This window comes from Lissotriton helveticus, chromosome 11 (assembly GCF_964261635.1).
Source record: "Lissotriton helveticus chromosome 11, aLisHel1.1, whole genome shotgun sequence".
Taxonomy (NCBI): Eukaryota; Metazoa; Chordata; class Amphibia; order Caudata; family Salamandridae; genus Lissotriton; species Lissotriton helveticus.
In genome coordinates, this window is record NC_136072.1 from 322368209 (window position 1) to 322386490 (window position 18282).

Below are 18282 nucleotides of genomic sequence, written 5' to 3' on the forward strand. Positions count from 1 at the left end.
CTGAGACACAGCGAAGAGGCGGTTCTCACCAAACATCGAGAGGGCCTGAGGGATCGAGACTTGTCTGATACAAAGAGTGAGGCGGGAAGGGGTCTCGATGGGCAGACACTGCATGTAATTCCGGATGTACGAGAAGGGTCTGATGGCGATGTAATGTATCCAGCGCAATTGATTGACTTTATTGCATACCATGATCGTTTATGGTTTGTTTTACACTGTGCACATAAATCAATAAAAATATTTATAAAAAAATATATATATATTCACGTAGGATGGTACCTGCACGAAACCACCCAATGAAAGGACACCAACTGTCTGTGTGTTGAAATATTCCATGCAAGTCAATAAAATTTAAAGCATAATTAAGAAACAGTGGGCACTAATTCAACAGGAACCCGATTTGAAACCGTTGTTGGATTAGAAAATAACATTCGCTTTTCAAAGGTCAAAGAATATTTATCTAATAACAAAAATAGAAAAAAGAAAGAGCAACAGGAGTTTAGAGGCATGCGGAGATGTGAGAATTGCAATACGTAACTCCAGGGAATAAAATCACACACCCCACAAAAGGCACTAGGATATCATTGTTACATTCTAATACATGTGACCCTAAGAATGTGGTATACGCCATCAAATGCCCATGTGGCAAAATATATGTAGGGCAGATGGAAAGAAAGGTGACGATCAGAATGACGGAACATAAAAGTTATATTAGAATGAAAAACATGATGTGAACAGTAGCCACACATTGGCATGAAGCTGGTCATAAAAATAGCGCAAGTTAGATTTACGATCTTAGAAGCCATTCAACAACATTGTCATATGGACCCACATAAACAACTACTGAGAGCTGAATTTTTTTGGATCAGGAAATTCAATTCCATGCCGCTGCATGGAATGAATGACCGTGTCGAATTAACATGATTTTTATAGACTGAGATCACGATGGATTGATCTGTGATAATGTTTTCTCTTGCTTTATTGTAGCCTGCATGGCATATTCATTTGGATGTGTGACATAGCACAATCATTTATGGTGTAAACATCACCTAATTATGGGAACATATGAACTGATTGTGGTAATATTAAATGCAGATTATCTTGCAAATGTTCGGGATAAGAATGGGTTAACGTGTATACTGACTGCTCTAGAACATTCAGAGCATGAAACAGGTACGAAGTCACGAGCGCGGGGCAACACGCTAAGACAAGAGAAAAAATAAAGAACATAATGATGTTGATAAGATAGAGTCTGTGACTGCACTGTATCACGTGCAGAGGGAATGCGTGTTTGTTTTTGAGGGATGATTGGATAGTAACATCACATGAGGGAGGTGAATGCCGTCATCTAGCGAGGAGTGAAAGAGTGAGGAAGAATAATGATTGGTGGATGCTGAGCTTTTGAAATGGTGAACAGGGAAGAAACGCCGCAACAACATTTTGCCAGGCTTGACCAGCGCTGACAGTCACGCTTTGAAAGTAAGTGAGGCACGAATAGTTAGGGGAAACACCGGGAGGGTTTCAAGAGCAGTGGGGTTGGTTGCCATCACGTTTCAGTATGCACGGTAGCGAGATACAGCATATAGCTACAAATTTTTTTTCTGATGACAATATGTAGTATTGAACTGCAAAGACATTGCTGTTAAAGTCGCTCATGAGAGTATATTTGATACACCAAAGGTATGTAATATTCATGTTTTTCATGTGAGTCTGTTTTCCTAATCATGGGGATGAACCTTATGGTGCAATTGTAGTAATGACTATGAACAACAATAACACTCTTGATGAAGGTTATTACACATCAGAGTCTGATCTGGTTTTCCTGTATTTTTTTTGTAGACCCCTGAAGAAGGGTTGATGTGCGACCCGCAATTCATTGGGTTTTGTAAAAAGCATTTTGTTTTTCTCAAAATGATGGAATCATGAACCAATGAATTATAATGCAACAGATGAATGAATAAATTCACGGAGTAATTAAAAACGAACAAGTATCGGAATCTTTGTTTGAGAATGATGGAATCGAGATAAGAAATGTTCTGTTTCACAAAAAGGTGCACACATCTAAGGGACTGGTTCGCCTGACCCACGTAGTTTTGAACAAAAATGGATTCCACAACCAAAATGGCTTCAGCTAATGCCAATGGCAATTATCTGCGATTTCCACATTAGCACCTGGGGAAAGATAACAAAAACACCACCAAACGAAACGGAAACCATTCAGCCGCAACCCAAAAAGTTACGTGTACAGCAGGATCTCCGTCCAAAATCAGTATAAAACCCTTCAGAATAGAAGGAAAGAAGGTTGATGAAAATAGCTGTGAGCACCAGAAGGGATGCCATCAACACCACAGTACACATTGGTGGATGTGCCCAAAAGCAGTACATATGAGAGGGTAGGATCCAGCAAGAAGGACCTACAAAGTTTATTTAAGGACACCAGCGATATACCACTCCTCCCCACCACCAGGAATTGCATGATAGCTTTTTTGCAATCATTATACTGATTAGCCCACAAACAGCAGTGCCTGTGTATCTTCCACTCAGGAGAACCCAGACATTTAGACCCAGAAAAAATGTGCCCCATCTGGGCAACCCAAGCATTCAATCAGTTTCTGCTCTGAATGGCTGGGAGCCCTTGAAAGGTAAATCTGTGAAGGTCAGCATAAGCAGCCCTCATAACACAGAGGCATCAAATCTAGCACTACAATAAAGAGATGTAGAATAACTTATGCACCTTGCCACGGAGGGCCATACCTCCGGCCAAGGAAGCTTAAACCACTTCTGGTCAACATCCACTAGAGCAGATGAAGACAAGGAAGGTAGGTTGATGTCAACTTTGCAATCTCAGACAGTATCACATCCAGAGACAAGAGAGGACATCATTCTTTAGAACAAATCACCATACTGGCAGCAGGTTTTTTCCAAACACACCTAATGGATTCCACAAGATTCTCATACTTCGAGCAACAAGCGCTCTAAGGAGGAATTGCCAGACTGGAAAATGTCTGCAAAAAATAGTTTTAACCTCAAGACACAGGCAGTGGAAATCTAAAACCTTTGCAGCGTTACACAGTCTTGCTTAAGGTAGGTTTCTGGCCCTTTAAAAATCAGATTCAGATCCCATGTTCAGGCATCATGGAACTCTGGGGAACAGGTTATGTGGAACACTACCTTAACATCATCCACCTCCTAATACACCATCACCAAAGACTTAATGGAGGCCGCAGGGGTACCAGAACAGTGAGAAAAGCATCTGAAATTCATGGGCCCAGCCCCCAGATCTCAGTCATGGAACATCAGTCATTTGGAGAACTGAATGAGGGCCCTGAGCAGATATGTTCAGCATGGCCTCTGGTGGTAAGTTGGAACATGTCTAGCTCAGGATGGAGCCAGCCATCCATACAAAACAGACTGGTGTTGGGGTTATGACTACCAGTAGAACTGCTTAGTCCCCAAAGATGAAACCAGAGTGAGCTGCAAGAGGCCGAAGCATGGCAAGCAAAGCCTAGATGAAAGTCACCGTGGTCAGCGACAGATGCCAGAAAAGCAAGGATTGTGTCTGGCAGTGATACATTTTCTACAAACACTGATTTCAATTTTTTAGACTTGCCTGGCACTGAGGACTTAGTCAATGTGCCAATCCATATCAGAAAACTAGTTGAACTGCAACCGTTAGATGACCCACTGAGCAATAAGTATTCTAGGTAACGATCAATCACTCGAGATATTAAACCCAAACAATCTTCCAAAAGATACGTTTTCTAGTTTTTTCTAGAAATGCAGTTTTGTTTTAGAGACCCACTGGCACTACGGACCTAGTCAATATTGCAACCCAAATTACAAAAACAGTTGTACTGCAATTATCAGGCAACCTACTGAGCAATTTACGGGCAGGATGTGTTCTAGGTACTGATCAATCACATGAGATGTTACAGGGGCAATCAGAGGAACCTTAAATCTCCTTTCATTAAGGAGATTTAAGATTGAATATAGATATATAGTTATGTTTTTAATATTTATTTTAAAACTGAAACCCTCGTCTAGTGAACACAATATGAATTGTAACCAAAATGAAGACACAAGGTAGCAGCCATGTTACCAAACGGTGTGAAAAATAGATACCACTCCAAAATGATTGTGCTAATCAATACATAGCATTCCCACCCTCACTCTGCTACTTCTAAGGGCCAATCTAATTCTAGCCAAGCATAAAATAAAACCTATTAAGACTTTCAAAGATGGTAAACAACATCATATCTGTTGGAACAATGAAGTTCTATGTTCAAGGGATTACTAAGGCCTGCTATTCTCATCTCACGAAGCCGGCTACACTGTCAGCATTCCATAGGAACCAGAAATAGGACTCTGTACAAACTGTCCCAGTGTCACCTGGTTTGAAGACTTCTTTCTGCCCCTTTACTTTGTGTGCTCATCTCTTGTAAACACAATCTCATTATTAAATCGTAGTGCAACAACTAACAAGAAAGTGGCATGATGCCCCTTCAATTATTTTCATTTTTTTAGTTGGGTTTCCTTTAAATATCAAAATTAAAAAAAAACAATTATCAAACTTTTAGAAGCTCACAGAAATTACCAAACTATTGCAACAAGCATAGGCAACCCCAATAGGTCTTGCCTAACAGCGAGCTACTGGCTTTGGCAATCGAGTTGGGTGGGGTGGGGAGGGTTTCGGGGGGGTGGGGGGGGGGTAGTAAAGGACACATGGCATGGCTCGAGGGGGAGGGGTTAAAAAAAATTCACTAGGATGCTTCAGCGTTGACCGCGCGTCAGTTTTTTCAATTATATATATACATAAAAGTATTTCTCCTTTACACGCCATTAAACATATTGACTTGCTGACATTTTATAAAACAGCTTTCGATCTGCATATGAAATCAGTGTGACCTTGCTTGAATAGTGTTTACATATTTAGTTTTGCTTTTACATCCGCCGAAAAGTAAAATTCTGCCCAGGCAGCAGAAGAAACCAGCTGCAGTAAAAGACATGCTAAGAGTTAATAAGCATCCACTTTACACAACACTCTTTAATCCTGAGAGGGAAAGCTATGACAAAAATCACAAATTCTTACCTGCTACTCCAGCAGACACCATGTGTACTTGGGTAGAGTCCGACGAAAATACATGGTTCAGCTTCTCCTTGCAGCCTGAATACGCCGCAAAATATATGGCTCTGATAAAAAAAAAAAAAGACACACACACACAATGTGATTAAACTATTTTAGAACAAAAATCCATTTATGAAATACTACGTTTGCTGGGAAAGCATCTACACCTCCGCTACCTGAATAGCATATATTTGAGTATATATTTGAGAAGCTACCTTCGACCCGGTCTCCAGGCAGGTCGCTCCCCTCACCGCCATGCAGCCCCCTGTGTGACCAGTGCTTCGCCGATACTGCCGCACATTGATAGGTAATCCCGCCTGCCTTTCGCCCGGATCTGCGGTATCTGCGCTTCTGTATTGTACTGCCTGCCCCCTCCATTTGCTTCTGTGTCCGTTTTTAACCCCTCGTGCCCCCTCCTTTGTGTCCCTTGTCCTTTTGCCTGCTGTGACCCCCACCGCCGATTTCCCCGCCGCTGCGTCCCCTACGGCCCCGCTCCCCTGCTAAACCATTCGCCACCCTGCTCCCGCCTCCCAGCTGCTCCTCCCTCCCACATCCCCTCATATGGAGGCGCAGCGGGCGCGCTGCTGGCGCACCTAAGGCAAGCCCGTCTGCGCCCGTCCGCGCCTGGACCACGCCCAGCGCCAGAACTCCTGGCCCCCACGTCGCCTGAGTCAGCTACGACGCCAGCACCCTCCACGCCATCAACCCCGGACAAGAACACACCTGCTACCAGGCCACCCCGAAGCGCACCCAGAGGCCCTTGGCTTGCCAGAACTGCAGCTTCACCAGCCTCCGGCCCGCCAAACCGCCAACCAAAGAACCCAACCACCTCAGATGTATCCTCCTCAACACCCGCTCACCCTGCAAACACGCTGTCGAACTCTGGGACCTCCTCGACTCAACCTCCCCAGATGTCGCCTTCTTGACGGAGACCTGGCTGAACCCCACCTCAGCCCCCGACATTGCCATAGCCATCCCGGAAGGCTATAAGATCACCCGCAGAGACCGCACCAACGGAGTAGGAGGTGGAGTCGCCATCGTCCACAAAAACACCCTCAGAGTCTCGACAAACTTCGATGACACCCCAGCACAACCAAACACCTGCACTTCCAGATCCACACCAACCCCAACACCACCCTCATCTATAGACCCCCGGAACCAGACCACTGTTCAGCGACGCCATTGCAGACTTCATCAGCACACACGCCCTCGCCTCCACAGACTACATCCCCCTTGGGGACCTGAACTTCCACCTCGAGAACAACGACGACACCAACTCCACCACCCTGATCGCCAACCTCGCCAACCTCGGTCTCAGACAGCACCCACCCCTCCGCCAGTCACACGCTTGACCCCATCTTCTCCACAAGTCCCCATGTCTCCTTCAACCACACCACCGAACCCCATTGGTCCGACCACTGCTGCATCCATTTTACCTTCAGGAAGCCCACTGAGGTTCCGTGATTTTCGACTTCGCTTCGTAGTCAGCCGCCATTTTGTGACAGCCGCCATTCTGTGTTGCCTTCACTCAGATAGCACGGCGAACATAGTGTTTTTGCCTTTCCAGCTGCTATGCGTCTCTCCTATTTAAGAGTAACCCATTGTCCTTGTTTATAAAACCGATGTCATGGTCTGGCCGAGTTTGTTAATCCATGTCTAGACTGATTGATCCTTGTCTTAGTTGACTGTTCAGGTCCCACCATTCTTCCTCTACTTTATCTTATTTGACTGGCCTTCGCTATTCTTCTCTTGTATTCTCCTATTACACAACTATCCTTTGAAACACGCAAATACGTCCTGCCACTTGCAAATTGAATTACATGCACTAGTATTGATTAACTTGAAGGGAGGGGAGATCACAGGGTCTGAAAGGAGGGCGTATCCAGGATACTTGATAGCTTGTTTTCAAACTTTTTCTATTTGTTGGCTTTGTATGTTTTGGGAGTAGACATTGTAAATATGTATACTATAAAAGATTGTGCGCCACAGAATTAAGTGGCAGTCTCCTGAGAACCTACCGCTGGTGTACTTCTTGGACAACTGTGCTTAGCTGCAGCTAATAAAACCTGATTTTCTACACCTAACAGAGTGTCTTGTGTCTCTGTTTGACAAGGCAGGTGAACCGGAGATTTTAGGCGTGCCCTGCGCCGCTCGGCCCATAAGGCCCAGTTCTCCAATTGGCGTCCCAAACGTGGGGCGGCTTCAGTAGTAGCGGTTCAGCCTGAGGATCGTGAGGAGCTTCGCAAGAAAATTCTGGAGGAATCGCGAACCACGCCAAGCGACCCCTGTATGTCGAAGTGGACCGAAAGTCTTTTGTAGCGCGGCTACTCCTTTCCAATGGCTGCTGACGACTGCTGCCCTGACTGCCGCCCTGCCTTGGCCCTCTGGTAATGATTGGTATCGCGAGGCGTTAGACGGACACCTGTTGGCGTACGAAAACATTTAGTTAAGTATTTGTGGGTAGCGCCCACTCTTTTGTCTTGTTTTTGTTATTTGACTCAGGCATTAGTTGAAGCCAAGGGGTAAGTACGTTTGTGCTGTGATTATTGCTTTAATCCCCTTGAAGTTCGTGAATAGTCCAGTTCGTTACGAAATGCCTGGGCTTAGTAAGTTTAGGAAATTCTGCTGTTTTGACTGTAATAGGGATTCCCAGCTAGAGGATTCTTGTCCGATTCCTCCGGTTGGAACTCCCACTTATGAGCTTTATTAGAAACATGGTCCTGGCCCTATTATTTTTAATGAAACATGGATCCGATATACAAAGAAAGATGGTGTTCTGCAGTGGCCACAAAATGGTAGCTTTGAGCCTGATATATTAGATAACTTAGAAACAGTTTTGTTTAAGAGACAAGCCCGGCCGGCAATGTTTGACTCTTTCCGCCTATGGCGTAAGGAAGCCAAACAGAAAGAAATTAAAAAGGCAAAAAGAGATAAGAAAGTGCAGGATATGACGATTTTACAGGCTGCCCAACAGCTTAAGAATGATGAGACTGATAAAATGATTGAAATCTCAGAAAGACAACACCGTATGGCAATAGATAGGTGAGATCCTGTGTTGCCTACTTCCCCACAGACTAAAGATCTTGATGAAGATCCCTTAATGTCTCATTTGTTGAGATTACCTCCACCTTATGTATTGGGTGCTAATGCACCCCCATTACAACCTATTGTTCAGCCACCTGTTGCTCAACCAGTTGCTCCAAATCTTCCACAATTGCCTCTTCCAGTATTTCCACCTCCACCTCCTTTGCCACTGGATTCTGTACCTCAATCTCCTTTACCGCCAGTTCCTCTTACAACTGTTACTTCTTCTCCCGCTGTGCTTAATACATTGTCTCCCGTTTTTACTGTCAGATTCTTCTACAGCTCGGAGACGATTGGTCGATACTGTCTCTGGCCTTTTCTCCCCCCTCTTTGGATCTTTTAACTTGACTCCTGCTCTTTCTCGAAGGCAATCTCGTAGTCAACTTCCAGATACTGACGAGCGAATTGTGTTGGATAAACTTGCTCGTAAATGGATCTCGAGTGGTCCACAGTATAGTGTGCCCGATATCATGAGCACCTTTTCCCAGTGGGATGAGCCCAGACAGAGATATGTTTTCAATATTATGTGTGACCCTCTTGTTAAAGGTTGGGAGGATATGGAATTGGGTTTCGCTCCCCAGGGTGTGTTAGACGTACAGGCTACATTTGATAAGGGACTTATTGTGGGTTCTGAGGTCGAGAACACCATACGGACTCTTGTCGCTTTTAGGTCTTTATTTTCTTTTCAGGCTTCTCTTGAACCTGATCCTGCAGTAAGGCAAAAAGTAAAACACTATCCTATGCGAGAAGTTCCTCCGATATGGAGAGATGCAGTTCCACAAGCAGGCGCTGTTCAGGGTGTCCCTGCTCATTTTCAGCGTATATGGGTACATGTCCCTTGGAAAAGATTGGAAGTTTTGGCTCTTAAACAGCCTTTACCGGACCTCGTAAGAATCCTGCTGGGTATTATAAAGAGTTGTCCCAGACTATTGATGCGTGCATTATGAATTTAGCAGATATTGACTTGCTGATGGGAAATGTAGTCCCTCAAGCACTATGGGCTCGGATCAAGCTTTGGGTGGTAATTGGGCCGCTATTACTGCCGCAGATGCAGCACAAGTAGGTGGTGCTAAACCTGATGCTTTGATTACAGAATTGCCTGGTAGAATCATCACCTTAATGAAAACGATGATGCCTGCCTTACGTGTTAATTGGGAGTAGTTAGCTGCGTGTAAACAGAAGAAAGATGAGAGTGTCTCCGATTTCTTTACCCATTTCGAGGAGACGTTCATCGACCATAGTGGTCAAGATATGAGTACTGAAGGTGGACAGCGATTATTTGTGGATAAATTTGTATTTAATTTACTTCCAGAATTATCGCATAAATTGAAAGATTCCGAGAGTTCATGGGCCGTTTCTTCGTCTGCCCAGATATTAGCCACTGCTCAGTACTACGAGTATAGGGAAAAGGAAGAAAAGGATAGAGTGGAGAAAAAGACTAAAGAGTTGAAAACGAAGGTTCTTTTGCAACAAGCTTACCCCCTCGTTCTGCTCAGCGTCAATTGCAACAGCCTCCACAGTTCCAAAGATTGTTACAGAAACATGTACCTTTTGTTCCGCGACCTTTGTTGGGTCCTAATCAATGTGCCTACTGTAAAGAGGAGGGTCATTTTAAGAATAATTGTCCGGTCTTATTGCAGCGTAATGGTGGACTGCCATGGCCACGAGGCCGTGGTGGTTTTCAGTCGGTGCCTAGGGGTAGAGGGCGAGATGCGTTGTCTCAGGAACAGCGTTCTTTTCCCCCTCAAAATACTATGAATTATTTTGATCAGCAGAATTCCCGGTCCGCACAATATTACAATGACGATTATTGTACTGAGAACGACAATCCGGTCTTTCATACTAGCTAGGACAGCCATGGACAAAGCAAGGGAGTGGTATCAGTTCCAGATGATCAGAATGGGCCTTATGTTAACGTTGTTGCATTGGGTGTTTCAGAGCCATTTCTTTTGGATACTGGTGCAATGCGGAGTTCTATCATTCACTCCAAACTCCCTGGGGCACCTTTGTCAGGCTTAACGAATGTCTCTGTAGGATTCTCTGGCGCCCCAGTTCGCAACCCGGTTTCTTGTCCTTTGCCTATCTCCGTTGGTCCTTATGATTTGGAAGCCCCGCTCATTTTAACGACTTGTTGTGGTAAGAATTTGTTGGGTTTGGATTTATTGAAACATCTACATGCAACATTGAATTGTTCCCCCTCTGGCGTACATCTTACTTTGGGTGATAAATTGGTTTCTCCCATGTATTTGTCTAAGGATCAGCTGCCGCCTGAATTGTGTTCGCTTCCTGCTACGCTTTGGGCCACAGGTCCGAATGATGTTGGTTTGCTTGAAATTCCACCTTACGTGATCACTATCAAGCCTGGTGTTAAATTGCCTTGTATTCCTCAGTATAAGATTTCTAACGATGGCGAAAGAGCTTTGTTGGCTATTGTTCATGATTTAGTCCAGAATTGCTCACAATGATCCCTGCTTCGGCTGTCTGGTTTTCAGTTATTGATCTTAAAAATGCTTTCTTTATCATTCCTATTGCTGAGGAGAGTAGAGATCTCTTTGGTTTCTCTCTCGGAGGCCGAAGTTTTCGATTTAAGCGTGCACCTCAAGGCTATTGTGAAAGCCCCTCCATTTATAGTCAGGCTTTGAAATCCCAGCTTGACGCTATTTCTTTGCCTCCAGGTGCTACTCTTATTCAGTATGTGGACGATCTGTTAGTGGCTGCCGATTCAGAAGACGTTTGTAAAAATGCGACTGTTTCGCTTTTGCGTCATTTGTCTGATTTACATCATAAGGTGTTACCTTCTAAATTACAATATTGTCGCCAAGAGGTTACCTATTTAGGTCGAAGGAGGGAAGGCGATTGACCCCAGAACGTATTCATGCAATTGCACGAATGTCTGTACCATCCACACAAAGGGAGGTGCGTGCCTTTTTGGGCATTACCTCTTATTGTAGACAGTGGATTCCGAATGTTTCCTTGTTGGCTAAACCCTTGTTGGCACTTACTTTGAAAGATACACCCCAACCTCTTCCTTGGACTGATGAATGTCAGCAGAGTTTTTCTGATTTACGTACTGCTTTGTGTTATGCTCCTTTGTTTGGGTACTCCTGATTACAGTAAGCCTTTTACACTCTATGTGCATGAACGAGAAGGTTGTGCATTGTCAGTCTTGACGCAACAATTTGGAGACAAACAAAGGCCATGTGCCTATTTTTCGGCTACATTGGATCCTGTAGCCAAGGCATTGCCTAGTTGTCTCAGAGCAACAGCAGCAGCAGCGATCTCTATTCGCCAATCTGCTGGATTGGTATTGGATCACACTCTTGTTGTTATGGTACCACATGCAGTGGATACTCTCTTGAACAGAACGAAAACGCAACATCTCACGAGTGCTCGCTTGTCTGGGTAGGAGTTGACGCTTTTGGCTATTCACATACATATCAAGCGATGTAATGTTTTAAATCCAGCAACATTGTTACCTATTACAGAAGAGAAAGATACACAAGAACAGCATGATTGTTTTCTTCGACCAGAGCAGGAAACTAAGGGCAGAATAGATTTAAAAGATACACCACTCGTGGACCCAGATGGGATCCTATGGGTGGATGGGTCTTGTTTCAAGCTTCCTAATGGCGAAACGACTGCAGCTTATGCTGTTACTACTTTGCATACAGTAGTAGAAACTGCACGTATTACACAGAATTCAGCACAAGCAGCTGAGTTGATTGCACTGACGAGAGCGTGTGTGTTGGCTAAGGGAAAGAGAGTGACTGTTTACACCAATAGCCAATACGCCTGTGGCGTGGCTCATAGTTTCGGTCGTTTGTGGAAGAAAAGAGGATGCTTTACTTCCCATGGGACTAAAATACAGCACGGTCAGTTGGTAACTGACCTTCTTGAATCACTTGCTTTGCCTATTCAGATAGCGATTGTGAAGTGCAGTGCACATAAAAAGATCACTGATGATGTGGGTTGTGGGAATGCTTTTGCAGATGAGGTAGCGAAAGAAACAGCGAAAGATGTCAAGAGTCGTATGTATGTTGCAGGTCCTGCAAGATGGGTCAGTGAAATAGGTATGTGTGAGGACACAGTAGAAAGTGTGAAAACGATCCAAGAAGAAGCAACAGAGAAGGAATTGAGTATGTGGAGAGAGAGTACGGGAATGTTGGACGCGACGGGATGTTTGACGGAGTTGTCAGAACACCAACGTTGGTTGTTACCAGATGCATATGTACTGCCTGTAGTTACTATGGCGCGTGGTCCAGCTCATATCAGTGCAAAAGGAATATGCAAGCTTCTGGCTCCAGTATGGCAGAATGAAGGTATCCCCAAATGTGCGGAAAATGTGGTAAAGCATTGTATTGTTTGTTTGATGCATAATCCAGGAAAGGGAACCCCAACTCCGGCAGGTCATTTTGCTCCTCCTACGTATCCTTTTGAGGTATTACAAATAGACTATATTCATATGGAACGTTCCAATAACCTCAAGTATGTTCTGGTGGTGGTCTGTGCCTTTTCCAGATGGATGAAGGCCTACCCCCTAAAGGATAATACTGCTTTGTCTACTGCCAAAGTCCTCTTGAAGGAATTCTTCCCGAGGTTTGGTTTGCCGCGCGTTGTCTGGAGTGACAATGGAAGTGAATTTGTAGGTCAAATTATGCAGAAGGTGTGTGCGGGTCTTGGTATTAGGCAGAAATTCCAAGCGGCAAACCACCCTCAGTCAGCGGGTTTGGTAGAGTGCTATAATGGCACTCTCAAGCTCAAATTAGCAAAGATTCAGGCCAGCACGGGCCTTGCTTGGCCTGACGCCTTACCTTTGGCACTTCTCTCTACAAGAGCAACTGTATATTCTCGTTTGGGACTTCGTCCTTATGAGGTCGTTTTCGGATGCCCAGCCAATGTTTGGGGAGTCCCTCGACCTAAAAAATATTCTGACATCCCATACCCATTGTTGGTTGATTACTTGCCTCATTCAAGGATCGCCTAGATAACAACGCACACAACAGCAAAGAGCTCTTCAACATCGTGAAGGAACTCTCCAACCCCAGAGCCAACACCAACGACATCCCGCCTTCGCAAGACCTGTGCGACTCACTGGCCACCTTCTTCCACCGCAAGATCACCGACATCCAAAATAGCTTCAATCCCACGACCGTCCCGACAACCACCGCCCCCACGACCACCACCTGCACCAACCTCCTGTTCTCCTGGACCAGCATCAACAACGAGGACACCTGCGAGACCATGAACACCATCCACTCCGGATCACCGTTAGACCCATGCCCTCACCACATCTTCAACAGAGCCAGCACAACCATCGCACCCCATCTCCGGAAAGTAATCAACATCTCCTTCGAGACGGCAACCTTCCCGGAAAACTGGAAGCAAGCAGAGATCAACACCCTACTCAAGAAACCCAAAGCGGACCCCAAGAACCTCAAGAACTTCCGACCCATCTCCCTGCTCCTGTTCCCGATGAAGGTCACCGAGAAAATCGTCAACAAACAACTGACCCGCCACCTCGAGGAGAACAACATCCTGGACCCGTCCCAGTCCGGGTTTCGCAGCAACCACAGCACTGAAACCGCCCTCATTGCCGCCTCCGACGACATCAGGACCCTGCTAGACAACGAAGAAACAGCGGCCCTCATCCTCCTGGACCTGTCAGCCGCCTTCGACACGGTCTGCCACCACAATGTACGAACACGCCTTCACAACGCCGGAATCCAAGAGAAGGCCCTGGACTGGACCACCTCCTTCCTCTCCGGCAGAACTCAGAGTGTCCGCCTCCAACCCTTCCGTTCCAATGCCACTGAGATCATCTGTAGAGTACCCCAGGGCTCTTCCCTCAGCCCGACGCTGTTCAACATCTACATGGCACCCCTCGCCCACGTCGCCCGACAGCAAGACCTCAACATTATCTCCTACGCCGGTGACACCCAGCTGATCCTCTCCCTCGCCAACGACCCTCACACCGCAAAAACCGACCTTCACCAAGGAATGAAGGCTGTCGCCGAATGGATGAAGAACAACCGACAAACTGAATTCGGACAAGACGTAGATCCTCATCCTTGGCCCCACCCCGTCAGCCTGGGACGACTCCTGGTGGCCAACAGAGCTAGGAACAGCCCGGTACCCACCAACCACGCACCCAACTTGGGGTTATCCTCGACTCCACCCTCTCCATGACTAAGCAGGTCCACGCCGTCTCCTAATCCTGCTTCAACACCCTCCGAATTCTCCGCAGGATCTTCAAGTGGATCCCCACCGAAACAAGAAGAACGGTCACTCAGGCCCTCGTCACCAGCAGGCTGGACTACAGAAACGGCCTCTAAGCATGAGCTCCGGCCAAACTCCTGAGACGGCTGCAGCGCATCCAGAACGCCTGTGCACGTCTGATCCTAGACACCACCCGCCAAACCCACATCACACCCCTCCTGAGAGACCTGCACTGGCTCCCCGTCAACAAGAGGATAACCTTCAAGCTCCTCATCCACGCACACAAAGCTCTCCACAACACCGGACCAGCATACCTCAACAGACCGCTCAGCTTCTACACCCCACCCGCCAGCTCCGCTCTGCCGACCTCGACCTAATACCCACATCCGAAGAACGACTTCCGGCGGCAGATCCTTCTCCCACCTCGCCGCCAAGACCTGGAACACCGTCCCCACCAAACTACGGAAGACCCAAGACCTACTGGCCTTCAGAGGACTCCTCAAGACCTGGCTCTTCGATCAGTAGCGCCCCCCCCCAGCGCCTTGAGACCCTCACGGGTGTGTAGTACGCTCTATAAGTGACTTGATTGGTTGATTGATTAAATGACCAGGGCTTAGACGGGCTAGCTAACATGAGTGAGAAATGCATGGTTGTTTAGCTTTAAGCATACAGATTAAGTAATACTTTGGGAACGAAGTACCTTATTTAGTAAAGATATTCACCTTAAACCTCAGCTTTTACCCGGGAACAAAGCTAGTAATTTATTTATAGCGTCTACTGGATACTGTAGTGATAGGAGTTCAAACGTATGCCCCCCTACAAGTTAAAAAGTTTTCTTTCGACTCTTTTAGTTGTATTCAACTTTAAAGGAGCAAATACACGTTTACACAAATTAAAACATGAACACACAAAAATTAAACTTAAATACAATCAAGTTATCTCTGACACTTGCTTTGTTTCTCCTTCGCATGCAAAACATTCTGTGGTTTAAAATAAGGTACTCCTTATTACACATCTTATACATACACTTATCGTTTTTAGGGAATGGGGTTCCAAGGGAACTCAAAACCATACAAATATAGCTTTTCATATTTTCTGCTCCAAGTGTTGGTTAACGTCCTACACGTATGCTTAGCAATACTCGCTGTCATTCTTAGAAACCTTTTCAAGGCGCCGCACACTAATGGATAATTCACAAGTAGGGCATACAAGAAAGCATCTTTGCAACTAATACCCAATGTATTAAATGAATTATGCCTAACTTAGAAGAACTTAGGTAGAATCTACATACCAGGCCTCTCTAAAGAGTACCATGTGAGCTACTACTGGTAGCTCTCCACCTACATGTAAGTGTCTCTCCCAAGTACATCACAGCCTACAGAACTAAAAGTATTTCCTTGGTTGAATGCATACAACTAGACCCCACGCGGTTCGTGGAGGATTGGCTGCGAAAGCTGGTGGGCCAGAGGGAACTCACCGCCCTCTACAGTGTGGAACGGGCCCACAGGGTGCCAGCGAAACCCCCGCAACCATGAGCACCCCCTCGCCCCCTGATCGCTCGTCTCCTCCACTTCCGAGACCGAGACACGGTCCTACGAGCGGCCAGGGAAGAAACACCAATACGCTTCGAGGATAAGACCATATCGGTATACCCTGACTTCACTCCCACTGTGCAGCGGGCCAGGTCCACCTTTCTGGGGGTGAAGCGCAATTTGCGAGACAGGAACATGAAATATGCACTTTTGTTCCCTGCTCGGCTCAAAATACTACATAACAACAGGTCCCACTTTTTCGACTCGCCTGAGGAGGCAGCGGAGTGGATGGAGGTCGCTCTGGCCCCGCCAGCATCACAGGACCCTCTCGCAGACCACCGCAGTGACACCCGCAGGAGCTCACCAGGCCGACGAGACGATGCTCGCAGCCCCGGACACCATTCCTCCCACGGGACATCGTCTGCAGCGCATCCCCTTGGCCACCAAGCAGTGGACCACTCGTCAGCAACCCCGCAACAGCGCCTGACTGAGGAGGCGCTGGCCGCCCACGACGCAGGAGCACCCGGAGACAGACTCACCGACACCACCGACACCCGCACTGAGGTTTCTGGCTCAGTCGACAGCTTGCAGCTCTTCCCGAAGATCACGGCCCAGATGGCTGCGGAATTTTGAGCCACGACACGGTTGATCCTCTACGGGTGGTAACGTATGACTAATCCCCTCATTCACATATGGTGGGTTGTATGTGCAGGGGCCCATTGTATTGTGGGCTACCAAACCCACGCAGTCCGTTCAGTGACGTCCGACGGAGGCTTACCACCCCCGGAATGCACACGAACTTGACTGACTTGTGCCCACGTTGGGCACCATGGTTTGGCTCCTGGGTATGTTGGCTCAGGGACCCGTTTGTTCTGGGGTTACATGTTTGCGAGACACTCATTTACTAGCACGACGAGTCAGGTGGGGTCACCCAGTAGTTTCACTCTGCCGCTCCGCACAGATGGTAATGGGACATCTTAACAATTACCAGTTGTGTACCTGGAACGTGCGTGGCATGGGATCGGTGCACAAGCGACACCAAATCCTTGCGCACCTCAACCGCAGGGGAACACACATTGCTTGCTTACAAGAGACACATTTGAACGCTGCTGAAGCGGTGAAACTGCGCAAGAAATGGAGAGGGCAGCTTTTTTCTACCTCTTATTCTGCATTCTCAAGGGGGGCTGCGATTTGGCTCCGTGGCTCTCTTCCCTTTCACATGCTGGAACAACGGATTGATAAGGAGGGTCGCTATGTGTTTGTACAGGGACTGTTGGATGGGGAGGCGGTTGTCATTGGATGTGTGTACTCACCTAATGTGAACCAATCGGAATTTTTGTTAACTATCAACGAGGTACTGGCGGGTTGGGCTGATCTTCGCTGGATCATTGGGGGCGATTTCAATGCTGTACTTGATGTTAGGATGGATAGATCACATCCCCCCTTACAGGCTACTGAGAGCAGGAAACAGGCAGATGCGCTTGCGAGCTGCGCTGAAGGCTGGGAGTTGGCGGACGTGTGGCGTAGCTTACACCCTCTGGAAAGGGAATACACCTTTTTCTCCCCCCCCCATTTGCTACATACCAGAATTGACCATGTTTTCTGCTCCCGTTCTCTTATGGCACTGATTGTCCAGACGCAGCACATGGGGAAAACTCTGTCGGACCACAACCCTGTGGAAATTACATGGCAATGGGGTAGGAGGCTGGCTCCCATCCCGACCTGGAGACTGTCTCCTGATCTCCTCGAGGATTCGGTCTTCCGCTCCTCCCTGTCCGACACTATTGACACCTACTTCACCACGAATGAGAACACGGCCAGCTCCAGGCAGATAGAGTGGGACACTTTCAAAGTCTGTATTAGGGGGGTTGCTATGACCAATAGGGTGGGGAGGAGACGGGAGGTGATCAGTCAACTGACAGAGGTGGAGGGCACGCTGGCGCCCCTAGAGACTGAGGCAGCAGGCACCAATGCTCACTTTACACCACTGCAAGAGGCACATATTAGACACGCGGAGCTCCTGGAAGATCTGCGGCTTATAGACTATAGGGAATACACGAATAGGCAGCATACACAGGCAGACCGAGCCGGTACGCTACTAGCCCGCCTCCTACGGGACTCTCCGATAAGCCATCCCATTCTGAGGGTCCTGGACCAATCTGGTTGCCCGGTTATCACCCAAATAGGGATTAATACGGCATTCAAGGATTATTACTCCTCGCTGTACGGTCCCCCGCAGCCCTTATCGGTACCAGCACTTACGGCCTTCATGGGGGGTCTGGACCTCCCGCAACTTACTGCCAGCCAGAGCAAGGACTTGAAGCG

The 18282-nt window shown here is 47.0% G+C and overlaps 1 protein-coding gene across 1 annotated transcript in view; it reads right to left on the minus strand.

Moving 5' to 3' along the window:
* Window positions 1–18282, minus strand: part of SLC25A36 (solute carrier family 25 member 36) — an 866993-nt gene that overhangs the window by 439468 nt on the left and 409243 nt on the right. The window contains exon 4 of the mRNA XM_078665634.1: window positions 5090–5190. Within this exon, the coding sequence (XP_078521760.1) occupies window positions 5090–5190 (101 nt within the window). The remainder of the gene's footprint in view (window positions 1–5089; window positions 5191–18282) is intronic.